The sequence below is a fragment of the Taudactylus pleione genome, unplaced genomic scaffold (assembly GCF_031769625.1).
Source record: "Taudactylus pleione unplaced genomic scaffold, aTauple2 ptg000547l, whole genome shotgun sequence".
NCBI classification, from domain to species: domain Eukaryota; kingdom Metazoa; phylum Chordata; class Amphibia; order Anura; family Myobatrachidae; genus Taudactylus; species Taudactylus pleione.
The window spans coordinates 2159750-2182131 of record NW_028284949.1 but is presented as its reverse complement, the minus strand read 5'-3'; the positions used below and the strand labels follow the sequence as shown (position 1 = coordinate 2182131).

General features: G+C 42.0%; 2 protein-coding genes across 3 annotated transcripts in view; one reads left to right on the top strand and one right to left on the bottom strand.

Moving 5' to 3' along the window:
* The window catches only part of LOC148500754 (uncharacterized), a 66944-nt gene extending 59001 nt beyond the window's left edge, over positions 1-7943 (top strand). Inside the window, exon 8 of the mRNA XM_088451418.1 lies at positions 5261-7943. Coding sequence (XP_088307544.1) covers positions 5261-5806 — 546 coding nt within the window. The 3' untranslated portion in view covers positions 5807-7943. The remainder of the gene's footprint in view (positions 1-5260) is intronic.
* Positions 7944-20300: 12357 nt separating this feature from the next.
* LOC148500753 (uncharacterized) overlaps positions 20301-22382 on the bottom strand; it is an 85888-nt gene continuing 83806 nt past the window's right edge. Inside the window, exon 6 of one of the 2 annotated variants that reach the window (XM_088451373.1) lies at positions 20301-22218. In XM_088451373.1, coding sequence (XP_088307499.1) covers positions 20912-22218 — 1307 coding nt within the window. In that variant the 3' untranslated portion in view covers positions 20301-20911. The remainder of the gene's footprint in view (positions 22219-22382) is intronic. The other variant, XM_088451374.1, reaches the window with a different exon arrangement.

The following is a 22382-nucleotide window of genomic DNA, read 5'->3' as shown; positions in this document are numbered from 1 at the left end:
CAAAGCTAACAGTGTCCACAGCGTTGGTGTTGAGGAGTCAGCATGCAGGTGGATGGCTGAGTACTAAGCAGTTCTAAGATTATAGCTGTATATTTGTGTATTAATCTAGTGATTTCTGGGCTTATATTACACACATGTATTTATATAGCATTTAAGTTATTGCATGATCTAGGCAGTAACTTACATATATAACATTATGACCTTTGGTTGTGCAAGGAGTTTTTGACTTGTTTGCAGTCAACAGATGGGTGAATTATAGTCTTAAATTAACCTCCTCTTGGCAATGCTACACTTTTCATATGACTAGGTAGCTATTGGTATTGGTTAGTGGTCTTGTCTTTCTTTTTAAGTATGGATAAACCAGACAAGGGGGCCAAGAAACAGGAATCGGTCACTTTTTACACCTGTATCACTATGTACTGGCTGTTCATTACCGGGATGTTCTGGTGAACAGTTGGTGATGCCTGATTGGGCTAGGTCTATGGCTGAGGCCAAAGAGGAATTACATCGCTCTCAGTCAATTATATGATACCCTATACTAAAACTTTATATGATCCATCAGTGGAGCCTAGATGAGCTCAGAATATGGGACAATGTCTCACACAGATAGCAATGTCCCTGAATAGAATGACAATAGCTACTAACAGACATTCCTCTGTGCATTTTCCTGGTGAATAGGTTACAGCTACTTCTTCCCAGGAAGAAGGGGAATTGGAATTGGACTGTGAGGACACCTCAAAATGGGAGGTGGACTCTCATTCTTATTCAGGTGTTTCTATGTTGATAAATGCGGTCAGAGAAACTTTGCATATACAGGAAACAACTATTACAGAGACTAGTTCTGTTTCTTTCTTTAAGTGCAGGAAGAAAAATTTATATTTTTTCCAAGATTTTTCACAGTATCTTTATCCTTTTTTCGGAAGAGGATACCAAGCTTTGGAAAATTCCACCCATGGTGGATGCTCCTATTGTTCGGTTGGTCAGGAATACTGTTATTCCCACAACACAGTCTGTAACTCCTAAAGATCCTATGGTTAGGAGAAGTGAGACTGTACTTTGTCTGGAGTGTCGCTGTGTCCAGCTTTGGCCAGCGCCTGGGTGATAAACTATCCGACCCTAGATGAATCAGATGATTACTGGTTTTCTATCAGGGGATTTGTCGAAAGCTAGTTCCTGAGCTGATCAGATTTTGGAAGCTCTAACCTATATAGGTGATAGATAATATACAGGTACAGTCTTATATTTCTGCATTGGCATTTTCCACCAGGCGTTTGCTGTGGCTTAAATCATGGAAGGCAGATGTAGAATCCAAGCATGCTTTAGAGGCATTGTCCTTGGAAAGAGGGGCTTTGTTCATTCAGAGTTAACCAAAATTATTTCTTCCTGTAACTGTTCCAAAAGTAAAACTCCTAAGTTTCGTGCCTTTCGGACTCAAGGCAGGGGAAACTTTCAGGCCTTCCGGGGTGCACCTACGGGTTCCCGAAGAGGAACCTTTAGGGAACGTAAAGTCACTGGCACCAGTCAACCTGCTGCTAAGCAAGCAGGTCAATCCAATTGACTGTCATGGGTCTGGGTCCCGTCCTCTGGTGGGAGGTCGCTTATGCAGATTCCGGGAAAATTGGATTCTCTCCAATCTAGATTATTGGGTAAATCACCAGGGGTTAATTGCTGGATTTGGAGGCTTCTGTTCCAAGAAGATTATTTTCTACCCTCTCCCTGTTGATGGTTGCAGAATGGCGGGTCTAATGTAAGCAGAATCTGCGCTTTCCGATTCCAGAGTAATTATTTCGGTCCCAGTACTACAACAAGGCTTGGGGTTCTACTCCAGCCTTTTCTTGGTAGGCAAACCAGATGGGTCTTTTCGGCTCATTCTCAACCTCAGGGGGTTAAATGCTTACCTCCACTTGGAAAAATTTCAAGATGGAGTCAATAAGGTTAGTCATTTGTTTAATGGAGGAAGAGGAATTTCTAGCCTCCATAGATATCAAGGATGCCTGTCTCCATATTCCTATATGGAGGGGTCATCAGCTTTTTCTGCGGTTTGCAGTAGATCATCAGTCACCGCTCCCAGAGTTTTTACAAAGGTTATGGCACACAGGATCTTCCCACTCAGGACTGGGGGGATAAACGTGTTGGCCTATCTGGACAATTTGTTGCTAAAAGCACCTTCAAAGGTCCTATTGCAACAACATCTTCAGATTACTTTAGATATGCTCCAGAGATTCGGCTGGATCATCAATTTTCCCAAGTCAAATTTAACACCATCTCAGGGGGCGGTATTTTTGGGCCTTCTCTTCGATACGCAGTGTTAGAGTGTTTCTTCCGCAGGCAAAGATTCCGGATCTTCAATCCAGAATAAGGACCATTTACAGATATCTCAGATCTCGGTTCTCAGGGCTATGCAGATACTGGGGAAAAATTGTGGTTTCATTCAAAGCTGTTACTTTTGCCAGATTTCACACCCGACCTATACAGAACCAATTGCTTCATCAATGGGAAAAACCAGGCCCTCGATTAAAAAGGCAGATGTTCAAATTATCATTGCAGACCTGGCAGTAACTCCGATGGTGCCTACAGGATACATATCTGAACAGGGGTTACCAATTGTCAGTAAAAAAGTCGACCATTGTCACCAAAGCTGACAGCCTTACGGGCTGGGGGGCGGTGGTTCTAGACAGAAATTTACACAGGGTCTATGGTCTATCCAGGAAACCGCTCTTCCCATCAAAATACTGGAATTAAGGGCAAATCAATATGCATTGATGCAGGCTCAATAGTTATCTAAAGAAACTAGCAGTGCGAATCAAATCAGGCTATGCCACAGCAGTTGCTTCCATAAACAAGCAGGGTGGCACACGCAGCTAACTAGCATAAAGATAGGTTTCTCACATCCCCCATTGAGCAGAAAATTGGGTTCCAACTATTTTTCATTCCATGGGTGGACAACTGGAGGCGAACTTCTTGAGCTGCCACAATGTGTATCCATGGGAATGGAAATTACACCAGGAGGTGTTTGCAGAAATAGTTGCAAAATGGGGATCTCCAGACATAGATCTAATGGCTTCTTGTCTAAACAAGAAACTTCCAAGGTATGGATCTCTGTCCCGGGATCCTCAGGCATCCCTGGTGGATGCCATGACAGTCCTTGGGTGTTCCAGCTGGGATACATCTTTCCTCCTCTGGTAATGTTATCAGAGGTTAGTGGGACGACCGGTCATTCTGGTAGCTCAAGATTGGCCGCGCCATTCTTGGTACGCGGTTCTTCGGAACATGCACACATTTCATTTTGTCTGCGCCTGTGTCCAGCTCTGTTACTTCAGGGTCCGCGCCGTCACCCCAATTTGCCTCGCTTGGCTTTGTCGGCATGGTTCTTGAATTCAATATTTTGAGAACCAAAGGGTTTCAGAGTATATGGCGAAAACCATGTTACAGACTCGCAAACCAGTTACTTCCGAGATTTATCATCGAACTTTGAAGATATAAAACAAATTTAAACCTGAAAGGTTTCCTAGTGGTTGGTTAAGGGTTTAAGATTGTCCTCTCTTAAAGGACAAATTTTGTCTCTATCGAACCTGTTTCAGAAGAAATTGCCCACCAATCTAAAAGTTCAGACCTTCTTGCAGGGGGTTCTTCGAATACAGCCTCCTTATGTCCCACCGATTCCTTGGAACTTAAATTAGGAGGCACTCCAAAAGGCGCCATTTAGCCTTTGGAATGTGTAGAATATCTTACTCTGATGGTTGTCTTTCCTTTTGGCCATTGCTTCGGCCAGAAGGGTATCTGAATTAGCGGCTTTCTTGAAAAGCTCCGTTTCTCATTTTTTATGATAGGGTAGTGTTACTCACTAAACCTTTCTTTCTGCCACAGGGGGTGTCAGCTTTCCACATTAACCAAGATATTGTTCTTCCTGATTTTGCCAGGATTCAGTGGCTAGGGAAGGTTCTTCCTTCGCGCTGTTGGATGTGGTACGTGCGTTATGCATTTACTTGGACCGTACTGCGTCTTTGAGGCATACAAATTCCCTGTTGGTGTTTATCAGTGCACCAAAAAGGCTGGCTTGCCTCGAAAGAATCCATCACTAGATGGGTCACTTCTGTCATTTGGCAGGCATATTTGACCTCGAATATGACAGTTCCAGCCACAATTTGGATTCATTCGACTCGAAGCATCTTGGGCTGTACAGCATGGTACCTCAATTGAGCAGCTCTGCAAAGCAGGTACCTGGTCATCCGTACACACTTTTACATAATTTTAACATTTCCATACACTTGGCGCAAGGGATGCCAGTGTTGGGTGGAAAATTCGGAGAGTGGTCGGTTTCCGATGCTCCCACCACCCTTAATTGGCTTGCTTGGGTATGTCCCAGAAGTAATGGCATCCCCCAGATGGATAAATGAAATATGGTTTTTACTTACCATAAAATCTCTTCCTTTAAGTCCATCTGGGGGATGCAGCATCCCTCCCTCATTGGTTTCATACTAAGATACTTGTTGGTCTCTTGTTTCACAGTCCCTTCCCTGGGTCTCCTCTGACTTTGTTAAACACAAACTGAGCTTAGGGTGAAAGGGGAGGGGTTATATAGGGGGTGGGAGCAGTTTCAATTAATCCAGTGTCTGACCTCACACCTCACTACGCATAACCCAGAAGTAATGGCATCCCCCAGATGGCCTCCAAGGTAAAGATTTTACGGTAAGTAAAAATTTTATTTTGCATAGGCGGGCACAAGGTTGGAACCCATAGCAGTACCCAGCAACTGGTTATAGTACTGCCCACCATAAAATATTTGATTCTCTTCTAGAACTAGGACTAACATTTCCAATATCAATTCAGCAGGAGGGCCCGATCATAAATCTTTTGTCAATGCATTCCTGACCGCCATAGTATCTATGTAATGAGAAATAATCACATATATCGAATTTACATGCTTGGTAACCAGGAAGGTATAGCTGGACGATTAAACCTTGAGGGAAACTTTCATATTTTCTCATTTATTTTATTCCCAGCAGATGGATCTAACAGATGGAATATTTCAGAGAATCGTCACATTTTTTCTCCATATTGTGAAATAGAAGATGACATCACCCAATATTCTACAGGAGAAATCCCTATGACCTCAATTATAAATGCAGTGCCTCACAGTGCAGATATTTCATGTGATCATACAGAATATTCTGATAATTATGATATTGGTACATCTGTTACATCTTTTAGAGTAGATACAATATTTCCCTGTCCTGTAGATGCCACATGTTATACACAGAACACAAAGCGAATTACCCATCAGCCAGCTAAGGCAGAGCAGAGGCCATTTTCATGTACTGTGTGTGGGAAATGTTTTAAATGGAAATCAGATTTAATTGTGCATGAGAGAATTCACACAGGAGTGAAACCGTTTTCTTGCTTTGATTGTGGGAAATGTTTTACACAGAAATCAAATCTTGTTAAACATCAGAGAAATCACAAAAGTGAGAAACCATTTCCATGTTCTGAGTGTGGGAAATGTTTTACACATAAGTCATATCTTGTTACACATCAGAGACATCACACAGGTGAGAAACCATTTTCATGTTCTGAGTGTGGAAAATGTTTTACACAGAAATCCGTTCTTGTTACACATCAGAGAATTCACACAGGTGAGAAACCATTTCCATGTTCTGAGTGTGGGAAACGTTTTACAGTGAAATATGATCTTGTTGCACATCAGAGACGTCACACAGGTAAGAAACCATTTCCATGTCCTGATTGTGGGAAATGTTTTACACAAAAGTCACGCCTTGTTGATCATAAGAGGTCACACAGGAGATGAGCAATTTCCCTGACTTCATAGACATGATACAGTAATACATTATGGAGGGCAATTTAATTATCCAACTATACAGTATGTTGCAGAGAAATAAGAGAGAAAAGAAGACTCTTGTTTGGGTGCACTCTAATTGCTAAAACTTAGCTTATAATAGATCCTATCATAAGATTATTCCATAAATATAGATCTAAACAAACAAGTAAAAAGTGTATTAAATAAAGATCAGATCCTAATGACATCTAGGTTCTGCAATTGATCATATATACAGATTGGTATTCAAAAACAGTGCTTGCTGATTATACATCCACAGATTAAGTATGTGCCGTACATTTCAGGGATATTCCCAGAAATTAATCTTTTAACCATGCAGGTTTATGGGTTCAACTCATTGACATTATATATAGCACATACCAATCAAACGCAATTGTTCACATATAGCACATACCAATCGTGACTCTTGGGGAGCACCACCAAATGAGAATATATATAGATATCATTGAATGTCATTGTTAGTGTTTAGACTAGATAATATAAAAAAAATATCGGCTACATATCTCCCATCACACCAAATACTATGTGAATATACCTGTGCATTGACCACTCCCTATATTTCATAAACAGTATATTAAGTTATAATTTTTATCATAGATGAACTGTATGTCACCAACATAATGTTAGAGCAGGCATCACTCTAAACACTAATAAGACTACTTAGTTATATAGCATTCTAATAAATAATCCTGACAATGGGCTTCAGCTATAACTGGAAACTGGGACACTATTACATAGTTTGTTCATACTTTCTAATCAACCCCATCACTGCTAAGGAATAGTGGGACTTGTCCTCAACATATACATCAAAAGTGCTGAGGATGAGACTCTATCATCCTCAGCACTGCAGGAGATTAAAGGGGGAAGGAAATTTACCTTACTGCTAATTGTGGCCAACGGAGGGGGCAGGACATGATCACATCATTATCACAATATCCCACGACGTCATCAAGCCCCACCTCTGAATAGTCTGAGAATGCCTGGAGTGCATTGCAAGTGCCCTATCTCCCTTATCCTGGCACCTAAACATTGGGCAACCACATTTGAAAGAAGGGTATCCCTCTTTTCAAATTATTTATTCTCTTTAGAAGATCTGTGATCAGTGTGTTCACCAGACAAGTTTCTATCCTGTAGAAATCATGAAGTCCAGGGATGGTGAAGATTTCTCCTATCATCACTTCAATAACTCCATGGGGGCACTTACTTGAATGGGGGTGGGCAATAAATGTTTGTTCATCCCCATCCTGGCACATTCATATTAATTTGAAAGACGGTCCCCACTCGCCCCCATAGTAATTATTGTCTGGTGATCACTCTATACTACAGAAAGCAAAGAATTCAAGATTCTAATTCCCATATCTCCCCCATCCCGACTTCAGTAAACGCATTGGGCCCTTATTTGATGTTAAGTTGTCTACTTTTACAATGTTGTCTCGTTGTGCTACATTATTGTTAATACATATTTTATGCATTTCATTCAAACTAATAAAATGCATTATAATGTTCAGACTTTAACAAGAAAACCTACACGTAGATCCCTGTTTTTTCATGTTCTGGAAAGGTGGATTATCCCTGATAAAACAGAAATATGTGGACATGCATAATCATTCAGCAACTCAGAAAAATATGCATGTTTATGTTACCTTCTTTTCTGCACTGACATTTAGGGCACATAGGGGTAAATTTATTAAGAATCGAGTCTTGGAGAGTCTGCTTTTTTTTCAACTCGATTATCTACACCTAAACTCGGGTGATTTGAAGCGCCTGAGACTCGCAAATTTACAAAGAAGTGAGTTTAGCTGAGAGTGAGATGGCCGATGGTGAAGCAGAACGAGATTTCTCTCCCGAGTAGCAGGTTTTGCAGGAGATTTCTCCCCCGAGTAGCAGGTTTTGCAGGAGATGACTCACCCGAGATTGCAGTGTCTTCTCTCTGCAAAACTCTCCCGCGCAAGCAGCCTGCACATATCAGTGAGATATGTGTAAGCTGCTTGTGTTGTACCTGTAAAAAATGGGTTGTAAGTTTTAAGAAAAAAAATACATAGGGCCCCCCCCAAAGCTTAATCAGCCCCGGACTTGCCAGCCTGTCCTGGTTTTTAAAATTACGGGGAACAAAATGTGTAGGGTTCCACCGTAATTTAGAAACCAACACCAGGCTGTAGGGCCAGTTCTGGTTTTAAATATAGGGGTGAAGAAATTGCATAGGGTCCCCCTATATTTAAAACCAGCACCAGACCCAAAACGGCCGGTCTGTAATGCCACAGCCAGGAGACCTTATCACCGGGGCTCTGGGGCCAAAGCATCATCAGCCCAAGCTGGGCATCTCAGGGGAGGTGAAGATCCCCCAAGAGGGGGTCACCCCCCCCCCCCCCGAAACCCCAGGCTTGTACTGAAGCCCGGGGCTCTTCCCCGCACCCCTGGAGCGTTGGGTATGGGGTAATGTAAAGAATAGAAGTAAACTATTGTATGTTACAGTGCGACTACAGGTGCCAGCATGCCTCCCCTTTGGCACTTGTAGGGGTACAGGTGCCGCCCGTCTGCCAGCAGACGGGCGGCACCTGTACCCCCACTGTAAAATAAATAGTTAAAGACAAAACACATCATGATTAGTAAAGCTTTATTACATACACCTACCCATTCACACATACCTATACCAGATGCTTCTGTCCTCTTCAGTAGAATCCTTAATGACTGGCCCTGCAAAAAAGATTGCCTACTCCCCTATATCCTGGCGCTGGTCTCCGCAGTAATACATGGACTTTGCAAAAAACGAGTTTCCTAATCCACGCACCCGGTATCAGTATGTGTGTTGCCACACATACTGATACCTCCCGAATGCCAGCTGACGGGACTGCACAGGGTTTACACGTCCCGCCAGCCAATCAGCAGCCGCACTAACTGTAGAGCGGCCGCTGATTGGCTCCGACTACTGACAGTTCCCATGTGATTAATAAAGCTTTATTACATACACCTACCCATTCACACATACTTACCTATACCAGATGCTTCTGTCCTCTTCTCCAGTAGAATCCTTAATGACTGGCTCTGCAAAAAAGATTGCATACTCGCCTATATCCCACGTGGGAACTGTCAGTAGCCGGAGCCAATCAGAGGCCGCTCTACAGTTAGCGTGGCCTCTGATTAGCTGGCGGGATGTGCAAACCCCGTGCAGTCCCGTCAGCTGGCATTCGGGAGGTATCAGTATGTGTGGCAACACACACACTGATACCGGGTGCGTGGATCAGGAAACTTGTTTTTGCAAAGTCCATGGATTACTGCGGAGACCAGAGCCAGGATATAGGTGAGTATGCAATCTTTTTTGCAGAGCCAGTCATTAAGGATTCTACTGGAGAAGAGGACAGAAGCATCTGGTATAGGTAAGTATGTGTGAATGGGTAGGTGTATGTAATAAAGCTTTACTAATCACGGTGTGTGTGTTTTGTCTTTAACTATTTATTTTACAGTGGGGGTACAGGTGCCACCCGTCTGGTGGCACTTGTAGTTCCACAAGTGCCAAAGGGCAGGCATGCTGGCACCTGTAGTCCCACTGTAAAATACAATAGTTTACTTCTATTCTTTACATTATTACCCCCATACCCCACGCTCCAGGAGTGCAGGGAAGAGCCCTGGGTTTCAGTATAAGCCTGGGGTTTCATGGGGGGGTCCCCAACTCCCCTGAGATCCCCGGCTTGGGCTGATAATGCTTTGGCCCCGGTGACAGGGTCTGGTGCTGGTTTTAAATATAAGGGGGACCCTACGCAATTTTTTCACCCCCTATATTTAAAACCATGACTGGCCCTGCAGCCTGGTGTTGGTTTCTAAATTATGGTGGAACCCTACACATTTTGTTCCCCGTACTTTTAGAAGCCAGGACAGGCTGGTTAGGCTTTTGGGGCGGGGGGGACCCTATGTCATTATTTTTCTGATATTGACATTTTTTTTTCTATATTGACAGGTAGACACATACATGGATCACAGCGATCTGTGTATGTTTCTGCCAAACTCTCAGATCACAGGCAGCTGTATTTTTTTCACAAGTTTTTACAGGAGAGTTTTCCCATCATGAGAGTTTAGAAACTCTACTTGGTAAATTCCAGAATCCTATCTTCACTAGTGAAAAGGTTCTCGAGTTTTGCCGATGGTAAATTGAAGAGCGTTTGCTAACTCTCCAGTATTTTCTTGTAGCAAAGGAAAACTCCCGAGTTTTACATTAAATTTGCGAGTGGGAAAAAGTGCCCAAACTCCACAGTTTGCAAACTCTCCCAATCTCTCAGCTTAGTAAATTTACTCCATAGTCTTAATCATTAAGACGTTATAGATCGCTGTGCGAGTTGCAGAAGGCCACACTTGTAGAATGGCCCTAGGCCTAGGGAGCATGAGGCCTTTCCTTCCTAAATGTAGGCAAGTATGTGTCTGATGCAGCAGCCATTTTGTTTTATATCTTCGCTAAAAGCATATTTAATGATGTATTAAAAAGTGTGTAGAGATTAGTGTTTTATTTCTCTGCAGGTGTGATTAACTGCGGACATATGTATAGATTGAACTGCTATATAAATTGTTCTAGCAATAAGAATTATAGGTTTCCAAAGTATAAGTTTTAACATGTACTGTACAGAATGGCTGACAGTAGCAGATCTTAGTTTTTACATGTACCAACGAGTTAACTGAGATATCATTTACCTGCAATAAGCAGAAATTAAGGCCAAATGGGTGACCATGCCAGATTCCTGCATGGGAACTATAAGATAATGTGGAAATATGTCTATATTATGTCTAAGGCATAGATGGCCAATGAAGACTTAGTCTGTACAAATATTAATTGGATTAATTGAATTAATTAGATGTATAAACAAAAAAGGGTATAAATATGAGCAGAGAGAGGGGGAGGAGTCTGAGAACAGAGGAGGACGCAGTTGGTATTATTTTATTTTGATGTAAGTCTGCTTTGGCAAAACTATATATATATGTATCTGTCATTAAGTAAAAGCATTGTCATTTATTTTAGACTGTCTTTGAGTGTCTTTGTGTGGAATTATTTCAGTGTTCACCATTACAAGTAAGGTTTGTAAGTTATCTAGAACTAGCAGCGTTATCATCCCCTAGCCTGGTACTGTTGCAAGAGATGTGACCAGAGGGAGTCAGGTTTTCATGGATTCGGTTGCATCTCATGTGACCTAAGAGCAACACCAACCTGTAGCTAGTTATCGGGGAGAAGGAAGTTTCTAGGGGGCAGAAAAGAGAAAGTAAGGGTCTGGTGAATAGAGAAAGCTTGAGGGTATGATTGGGGTAGGTGGAATGGTGAGGATGGTCTGGTGAGCAGAGAGAAGGAAGCTTGAGGGTATGATTGGGATAGGTGGAAAAGAGGATCTGGTGAGCATAGAGAAGAGTGATGGTCTGGTGAGCAGGATTAAGCTTCTGGGTATGATTGGGGTGAGGGTCTGGAGAGCAGAGAGGAGGAAGAGTAAGGGTCTGGTGAGCAGAGAGATGGAAGCTTGAGCATATGATTGGGGTAGGTGGAAGGGTGAGGATGGTCTAGTTGAGGGTATGATTGGGGTAGGTGAAAAAGTTGGTCTGGTGAGCAGTAAGTAGGAAGCTTGAGGGTATGATTGGGTTAGGTGGAAGGGTGAGGATCTGTAAGCATAGAGAAGGGTGAGGGTCTGATGAGCAGAGAGAAGAAAGAATTAGGGTCTGATGATCAGAGGATGAAGGATAAGGGTCTGGTGAGCAGAGTGGAGGCTTGTGGGTATGATTTGTGTAGGTGGATGAGAAAGTCTTGTGAGCAGAGAGGAGTAGAGCAGGGGGTTTAGTGATAAAAGAGGAGGAAGGGTGAGAGTCTAGTGAGCATAGAAGAGAAAGGGTAAGGGTCTGGTGAGCAGAGGAGGAAGGATGAGGGCCAGGTTAGCAGACAGGAGGTAGGACGTGGTTCTACTGAGTAAAGTTGGGTGTACATTTGCCATGCGTCCACATAATGTGTCGGGCCTAAGGTCACAACTTGGTGGGCAAACTTAAATGCCCACCCATTTGTGACATTGAGCTATCACTCACCGCCGGGTCCTTGCAGGATGTGTTGGGATGATCGGCAAGTTGCCCGTACACACCAGCAGATGAAACAATGTATCTGCGAGAAACCTCTTTATCTGCTGTGCTCCACAGACATATCCACTGTATACCCTACAGATGCACTATAGATATATTGCCCATTCCATGGAACGGGCAAAATATCAGTGTGTATCCTACTTTAAGGGGAGAAAGCCTGAGGGCCTGGCTGGTGGAGTAGGGGTTAGGGTCTTGTTAGGGGAGTGTGTAAAGGGTTGAGTTCAGGCGAGTAGAGAGGAGAAATGGTGAATGGAGAAGATTTACTTTATTGAACTACGTGCCTGTGTGTAATTTTTTTGCTGACCTGTGTGTAGTTTAACATTCATTACTATAATTTTTAATTGGTCTATGTGTGCGCTTTCTATACTGCTGCTTTTGTCACTGCTTTATGTCCTGTCCTTTCTTTTTCAATTGACTTCTGATTTTACTATTTGGCCTGCAGTGCCTTGTTTTCCTCATGTATCCTGTTTGTGGCATTCATACCCGTATGTAGCATTCCCATACTCCGTACAACCTGCTGAGGGGTGAGTGGGGTGAAAAAATTACTACAATGCCCACAGCAGCATTCCCAGAATCCTCAGCACCCAGGTGTATGTGATATCACTCACAATGTGCGCGCACTGGCATCAGGACATAATATAGAGAACAGCACCAACAACGCTGGGTAGAGACTGGCCAGCACAGGTAATGCAGGTGCTTCCGGGACTTGTTGTGGATTTACAATGCCTCATTTCTATTTTAATGTATTGCTGGAGCTTTTTCTCATTAATTTAAATAGTCCCATTTATTCCAAAGAGCTTTCTACATGTAGTGCACCTGCGATATCACTGCAATATCACACCACACAATTTAAATAAATGGGAAAAGATCAGAAATCTCAGAGTAACTGGACTGACAACTCTATATAACTGCAGTTCAGCAACGCGTTCAGCTCACATTGTGTAGTGTTTATGGCGCCAAAAGAAGTGTAATCTGGGAATGAGCCCAAGCTGAGGCCATATGTAACACAGGTGATAATTAGCCTGACACAGAACTTGGAGAACAGTGTCAGTAAAAGCTCAGGAACACACTGGACCTTAGATTTATACAGAATATAACGTTTGTACAATTATTCAGATGAGGATATAGGTGTGTAATTATCAGTAAAGTACATATACTGGATGTGTTTTATTCAATAAACTTTTGTTCTACACAGTTTCCTGGCTTCTCTTCCAATGAGTTGTTACATTGCTATGCACTGACTGTACATTATACAGATTACACACCTGAGGGAGAAGGGACAATAGGAAATAGAGGTACAGTACTGTACATTATACAGATTACATACCTGAGGGAGAAGGGACAATAGGAAATAGAGGTACAGTACTGTACATTATACAGATTACATACCTGAGGGAGAAGGGACAATAGGAAATAGAGGTACAGTACTGTACATTATACAGATTACACACCTGAGGAAGAAGGGACAATAGGAAATAGAGGTACAGTACTGTACATTATACAGATTACACACCTGAGGAAGAAGGGACAATAGGAAATAGAGGTACAGTACTGTACATTATACAGATTACACACCTGAGGGAGTAGGGACAATAGGAAATAGAGGTACAGTACTGTACATTATACAGATTACACCTGAGGGAGAAGGGACAATAGGAAATAGAGGTACAGTACTGTACATTATACAGATTACACCTGAGGGAGAAGGGACAATAGGAAATAGAGGTACAGTACTGTACATTATACAGATTACACCTGAGGAAGAAGGGACAATAGGAAATAGAGGTACAGTACTGTACATTATACAGATTACACCTGAGGGAGAAGGGACAATAGGAAATAGAGGTACAGTACTGTACATTATACAGATTACACCTGAGGGAGAAGGGACAATAGGAAATAGAGGTACAGTACTGTACATTATACAGATTACACACCTGAGGAAGAAGGGACAATAGGAAATAGAGGTACAGTACTGTACATTATACAGATTACATACCTGAGGGAGTAGGGACAATAGGAAATAGAGGTACAGTACTGTACATTATACAGATTACACCTGAGGGAGAAGGGACAATAGGAAATAGAGGTACAGTACTGTACATTATACAGATTCTACACCTGAGGGAGAAGGGACAATAGGAAATAGAGGTACAGTACTGTACATTATACAGATTACACACCTGAGGAAGAAGGGACAATAGGAAATAGAGGTACAGTACTGTACATTATACAGATTACATACCTGAGGGAGTAGGGACAATAGGAAATAGAGGTACAGTACTGTACATTATACAGATTACACCTGAGGGAGAAGGGACAATAGGAAATAGAGGTACAGTACTGTACATTATACAGATTCTACACCTGAGGGAGAAGGGACAATAGGAAATAGAGGTACAGTACTGTACATTATACAGATTACACACCTGAGGAAGAAGGGACAATAGGAAATAGAGGTACAGTACTGTACATTATACAGATTACATACCTGAGGGAGTAGGGACAATAGGAAATAGAGGTACAGTACTATACATTATACAGATTACACCTGAGGGAGAAGGGACAATAGGAAATAGAGGTACAGTACTGTACATTATACAGATTACACACCTGAGGAAGAAGGGACAATAGGAAATAGAGGTACAGTACTGTACATTATACAGATTACACACCTGAGGGAGTAGGGACAATAGGAAATAGAGGTACAGTACTGTACATTATACAGATTACATACCTGAGGGAGTAGGGACAATAGGAAATAGAGGTACAGTACTGTACATTATACAGATTACACACCTGAGGGAGAAGGGACAATAGGAAATAGAGGTACAGTACTGTACATTATACAGATTACACACCTGAGGGAGAAGGGACAATAGGAAATAGAGGTACAGTACTGTACATTATACAGATTACATACCTGAGGGAGTAGGGACAATAGGAAATAGAGGTACAGTACTGTACATTATACAGATTACACACCTGAGGGAGTAGGGACAATAGGAAATAGAGGTACAGTATTGTACATTATACAGATTACACACCTGAGGGAGAAGGGACAATAGGAAATAGAGGTACAGTACTGTACATTATACAGATTACACACCTGAGGGAGATGGGACAATAGGAAGTAGAGGTACAGTATTGTACATTATACAGATTACACACCTGAGGGAGTAGGGACAATAGGAAATAAAGGTACAGTACTGTACATTATACAGATTACACACCCATGGGAGAAGGGACAATAGGAAGTGGAGGTACAGTACTGTACATTATACAGATTACACACCCATGGGAGAAGGGACAATAGGAAGTGGAGGTACTGTACATTATACAGATTACACACTTATGAGAGAAGGCAATAGGAAGTAGAGGTACAGTACTGTACATTATACAGAATACACACCCATGAAAGAAGGTGCAATAGAAAATAGGGGTATGGTATTGTACATTATACAGATTACACACCCATGCTAGAAGGTGCAATAGGAAATAGGGGTATAGTAATGTACATTATACAGATTACACACCTGCGTGAGAAGGGCCAATATGAAGTAGAGGTACAGTACTGTATACAGATAACACACCCATGAGGGAAGGTGCAATAGGAAATAGAGGTAGAGTACTCTACATTATACAGAGAACACACCCATAAGAGAAGGTGCACATGGTGAAGCAGTAGATAGAGGAGGAGTACTGTACATTACACAGATTACACACCCATGGAAGGGGCACACAGTGGGGCAGAACAGGTACAGTATTGTACAGTATATAGATTACACACCCATGGGAGAAAGTGTAATAGGAAGTAGAGGTACAGTTCTGTACATTATACAGATTACACACCCATGATATAAGGTGCTATAGAAAGTTGAGGTACTGTACATTATAAAGATTACACACCCATGGGAGATGGTGCAATAGGAAGTAGAGGTACAGTACTGTACATTATACAGATAACACACCCATGAGAAAAGGTGCAAAGGGAAATAGAGGTACAGTATTGTACAGATAACACATCCATGAGAAAAGGTGCAATATGAAATAGAGGTACAGTACTGTACATTATACAGAGAACACATCCATGAGAGGTGCACATGGTGAAGCAGTAGATTGAGGTGCAGTACTGTACATTATACAGATTACACACCCATGGGAGAAGGTGCATTAGGAAGTAGAGGTACAGCACTGTACATTATGCAGATTACACACCCATGATATAAGGTGCAATAGAGAGTAGAGGTACAGTAATGTACATTATACAGATTACACACCCATGATATAAAGTGCAATAGCAAGTAGAGGTACAGTAATGTACATTATACAGATTACTCACCCATGGGAGATGGTGCAATAGGAAGTAGAGGTAGAGTACTGTACATTATACAGATTACACACTCATGGGAGAAGGTGCAATAGGAAGTAGAGGTACAGTACATTATACAGATTACACACCCATGATATAAGGTGCAATATGAAGTAGTGGTACAGTAATGTACATTAGACAGATTACACACCCATGTGGGAAGGGGCACTCGGTGGGGCAGTACAGTACTGTACATTACTGGGCTACTTTCCACTAAACAAGAACTTTAATCCTCTCCTTTGTAGAATGATAAATACAGTGGCATTACCCCCAGATCTATTGAACAGACGAAAAGGTTGGGAAATAAAAGTCACGTTTAGTATTGCATTAAGAAAAGTTAGAGAAAGGTCATGTATTTATGGCATACTAATCTACTCTCCCAGAAGGTACGAAAGAATCCGGATTTTTTGGTTACTCCCCTGCAACCCTGGAAAAGGGGGTGGACCTCCCACATCCTGCTACTTGTAGTGAAGTAGGTAGGATGGTGAGATAACACCAGGAATCACCAGTCTGTAGAGGGGCGTGGCTAAAATGATGTATATCACACTTTAGTTCAGCCCCCTCCCATTACGGACACACAATTCACATGTTGCCGCAACGGAGGCAGAGCCTAATGATGTGATAGCCCTGCCCCACCCCCTACAGTGCTCTGTTGAATCTACTCTCTGCCCTTATCCCAGAGAATTTAGACCAGAGTGATTAGGGAGACATTGGGGCTGATAGTGGCCACTTCCACATGGAGCATGTCACATCCAGACAGCTGGTCACTGCCCTTATTATTCTCACAATAGGCCCTTGATCATTTTCATCTCCAGGCCCATTTGGCCCTTAATCTGTCCCTGCCCCCAATGCACTGTCAGAACAACAGACTGTGGGAGATATCTATGCATTGTCCCATGTATTTACCTCCTGAAATAAACCATTAATACCCATTTCAGATATAAAAACCTGGCTTGGACACACGACAGTGAGCACAGGTTGAAGCCTGGGTCTTCCGGCATTTAGTGGACGCTACTGTCCCCGGCGAATCAAAATCTTATAGGCATGACCCGGGTCATCAAGACTGAGGTCGAACTTTTCAGACTTGAGCCGGGTCTTTGACCCAGGTTGCAAGTCCTCGTGAAAAACCCTGATAGCGACCATGGATGTGGACCCGGGACTGTCAACCATGGTTAGACCTTTCACATATTTTCCATACCTGGGTCGATGCGTGTTAACATGCAAACACCTGCGTTATTGGCTTATGTGTGAAAGGGTTAATAGACATTTGAACAATGGAGAGTATATGGCACAAGGCAACAGCTTGTCATTCCTTTTTTCCTCCAGCATACAGATGTAGTCATTACTAATTCTTCTTTCCATTATTCCCTCAGGAGTGAGTTTCAACTCTAGATGTCTACTACTGTGTATAGGATATTGTCTTTATTCATACTGATGTAATTACCAGACATAGGTGCACTACAAGAAAATGGCTGCCGCTCTACAGTACATAGGTGTAACCATTTACCAATCTTCTCTTCAATAGTACCTCAAGAGACGGAGATTCAGCTCAAGATCTCTACTACTGTGTATTGGATATTACCTTTATCGGTAGACGGAATGTGCCGCACCCTGTATATAAACCTTGGCCGGGGACACGTGAGCAGACAATCCTTTCCATGTGTGGCCGGATCACTCTGTCCATGAAATCAGCCTTTTTAGGCAGCAACTGGGCTGCTACTATGAGAACGTATGGAAAAGAGCCACCTCGTGGGATGATGGTGACTGATGGACACACAGTGGGCATGTAGCCAGACCTATGTGCTAGTGTGAGTCATGCATATGTTGAAGGGAAGACAGTGTCTGATGGATCTCCTGTACCTAACATGGGGTAAGTGTAAGTGCCAGTACTAATGATGGCAGCTGCTTATGGACACAGTGGGCGGTGCACTATAAGCAGGAAGATGGTCACTTACATTAGCAGATGGCAGTAAATCTAGCTGCAATGAACGTCTGCATATGGCATTTTGTGTGCAACTCAGAATCAGGCCATATATGAACCTAGGTACCTAATGTTATATTCTATACAGGGCACATACCATATATTACATGTACATTACATCACATACGTATTGTGGTACATCACATCCTCATGCAGCTTTGGCGGGGTCTGAGAGTGCCAATCACATCATCAAGACCTTGCCCCAACCATTTCACATGACAGATAAGTAGGATCCAGGAGGGTGGTCTACACTGATGGGAGTAACCTCGTTCCACCACATCCTGAACGTGCTGTGTTGTAAGCAGACCTGGTGACAGCAGAGGCCATCAGAAAACACCAATCACATTGTCATATCAATGTGTTACACATTGCTCAGTTATTATTAGTGGACCTGACGTGTGTCGGACACCATCACACATTCCAGTCACTTAGACCAAATGACACAATGGAAAAAAAATTGATTTAACAAGAACTGGACCTCTTTGCCATGTCTGGAATACTTTTCTGTATTAAATTGCTTCCACAGAATTGGCTGACTAAATAGTTACTTTAACAATTGGGTGTGCAGGCATGCCTAATAAAGTGTCCACTTAGGTAATTGAATCAGCAGCATCTGCAATTGTTTTCACTGCCTCGCAACAGAGGCGCACATACGTGACGGTGACAGCGGGGCGTTCGCACACAGAAGACACTATCTGGAGTTGTGTCACTGATACTTATCTTGGACAAAGATACGGCTGGTGCATGTCATACAGTAACTACTCATTGGGTTTATGTGATATTATAGATCCACTTCATGGACCCTCCCAGCTTCTCCCTTGGGGCTGCAGACTCCAGAGTCTTGTGATCAGCATTACCTGGCAGGGACACTGGTGTCACAGAGAGGTCCCCGCAGCTACTGCAGAGCCTTGTTGGAGACCAATTCCTGAACATCAAGGACCCTCATTTCAGCCTCCACATCATCATATAAAAATGTTCCGTACTAATTGAACTATTGATCTCTCACACAATCAGACTTTGTATCCCTCAATTTCCCCCATTGCTCTCCTCACCCTTTGTCACCTCCCTACCTTGTGTCTGTCATGTGTACGTGCTGTTGTATGTATGATGTCACCATCTTCTATCAGCCACGCTGTGCTCATTTCTAGGACATTTATTTGTATTACTTATATTTAACATCCAATAAAGCTCCCCTGAGATATTATCAACTGCCTCTTATTTGGTCACTGTCTTATAGCCATCCATAGGTTATACACATCCCATGGGTTTTTAGAACTCAATGATTATGGACTAACCGCACTATTTATTTTATACACCAGTTACCCCACACCACGGAAGTTGAGCCCTGAGTGTTTTTCTTCTTGTGAGGAAGGTGACCTAACCCACATAGCGGCTCCCAAACAGCCATCAGTGATAGCCTACGAGCGCACCCTGCATCCACCGTAAGTGTAAGCGATTTGTAAACAGATCAGTAACACAGCATTGCTGACGCATTTTGCCTCCAGAGACTTTATCTGTCACTGCTGATCTGTGAAAGCTTTGTAGTGGAAGTGATCCAATTGCTACATGGCATTAACTGGTCCACACATGATGTTAGTGCACAGGTTCTCAAACTCAGTCCTCAGGACCCCAAACAATGCATGTTTTCCAGGTCTCCTCACAGAATCAGTGAAATAATTAGTTCCACCTATGGATCTTTAAAATGTGTCAGTAAGTAATGACTACACCTGAGCACCTGCTGGGTGATCTGGAAAATGTGACCTGTGTGGGGTCCTGAGGACCGAGTTTGAGAACCTCTCTGTTAGTGGACCCTTTAGCTTTTAAGGTACGATATATAAAACAATATCAACAGTAACATAAAAAATTGGCGGCGTGAAACCGGTTGGGTGCACAATTTGTGTGTTACATATATCGGTCTGTAGATTAAATCTCAAACAGACATATTAAATAAAAATAGCACTTTTTAGTGATACTTCGCTTAGTTAATTAGCACATGACATTCAGTCCCTAAAATACAAATACTGGAAAGCTGATGTTCGGCTGGCATTTCTTACATGGAAAACCAGCGAAATAAAACTACACAATATTACAATGTAGCATGAATAATTATATTAGTACATACTGCACAATATTAGGTTTCAAATAGATTTTATGGCACCATCCTCTAAGCTCAGGAAAGAGAAGTAATGAGAGAGAATAGTTTATTTACATACATAGAAATATACTCATACTGCGACACCACCCGGAGCACCAGGGAAGCCCACATATAGGACAGTCCTTACTCCTCACTGTTGTATACACTCTGCAGAGTAACTTTCCTTCCCATCAACTTACAAGGCGCATATTATCTTACAAAATAGATAAAAGCAAGAAAAGGAACAAAAGAATACAATGATGACCGTAATACAAGCTATGACCATTCAACTTTCTGGATCACAAAACAGAAACATCAAGGCCAATGAAGTATCCGGGTCAGGAGAAATACTATGCTTACATTTTTTGGGAAATAACATTTTCACTTGTTAACAAACAAAGTTTCTCCAATGTAAATAAGGAATGGTTTAACAAGACTTGATTTCTGACATTTCAAACAATCAGAACATGAGAAGAGTTAATCTGTGTGATGATGTCTTTTATGTGTAACAAGAGTTGATTTATGTGTAAAAGATTTCCCACATTCAGAACATGGAAATGGTTTCTCACCTGTGTGACGTCTCTGATGTGTAACAAGAGCTGATTTATGTGTAAAACATTTCCCACACTCAGAACATGGAAATGGTTTCTCCCCTGTGTGACTTCTCTGATGTGTCACAAGAGCTGATTTCCGTGTAAAACATTTCCCACATTCAGAACAATTAAATGGTTTCTTACCTGTGTGACTTCTCTGATGTGTAACAAGATGTGATTTGTGTGTAAAACATTTCTTACACTCAGAACATGGAAATGGCTTCTCACCTGTGTGACTTCTCTGATGTATAACAAGACGTGATTTGTGTGTAAAACATTTCCCACACTCAGAACATGGAAATGGCTTCTCACCTGTGTGATGTCTCTGATGTATAACAAGCTGTGATTTGTGTGTAAAACATTTCCCACACTCAGAGCATGGAAATAATTTTTCACCTGTGTGACTTCTCTGATGTTCAACGAGAGCTGATTTATGTATATAACATTTCCCACACTCAGAACATGAAAATGGCCTCTCACCTGTGTGACTTCTCTGATGTATAATAAGATGTGATTTGTGTGTCAAACATTTCCCACACTCAGAACATGGAAATGGTTTCTCACCTGTGTGACTTCTCTGATGCCTAACAAGATCTGATTTGTGTGTAAAAAATTTCCCACACTCAGAGCATGGAAATGGTTTCTCACCTGTGTGACTTCTCTGATGTGTAACAAGAAAAGATTTCCGTGTAAAACATTTCTCACACTTAAGGCATGGAAATGGTTTCTCCCCTGTGTGACTTCTCTGATGTGTAACAAGATCTGATTTCTGTGTAAAACATTTCCCACACTCAGAACATGGAAATGGCCTCTCCCCTGTGTGACTTCTCATATGTATAACAAGCTGTGATTTCCATGTAAAACATTTTCCACACTCAGAACATGGAAATGGCCGCTCACCTGCCTTAGCTGGCTGATGGGTAATAGGCTTTGTATTCTGTGTAATACATTTGGCATATATAGAATAGGGAGATTTTTTATCTGCTCTAAGAGCTGTAATAGTGGTAACAGGAGGACATTCCTCATAAGCAGGATCAGGTGATATATCTGCACTGTGAGGTACTGGATGTATAATTGGGGTATTGGGGTTTTCTCCCGGAGAATTTTCTTTGATGTCATTATCTTCTATTTCACAATCTGGAGATAAAATTTGAATTTTCTTTGAGATATTCCTGCTGTTACATCCATCTGCTGGGAATAAAATAAACATATGAATGACACTGCAAAAAGTTCATTTTCCAATAAACTGTAAAATGTCCTTATTTTACGCTCCGTTATGCATAGAGTAGGGATTACAGCTTTATTGTAATAATTTGCGCTGGAATTTACTTTGCATCATGAAAGCAATGTGTGGT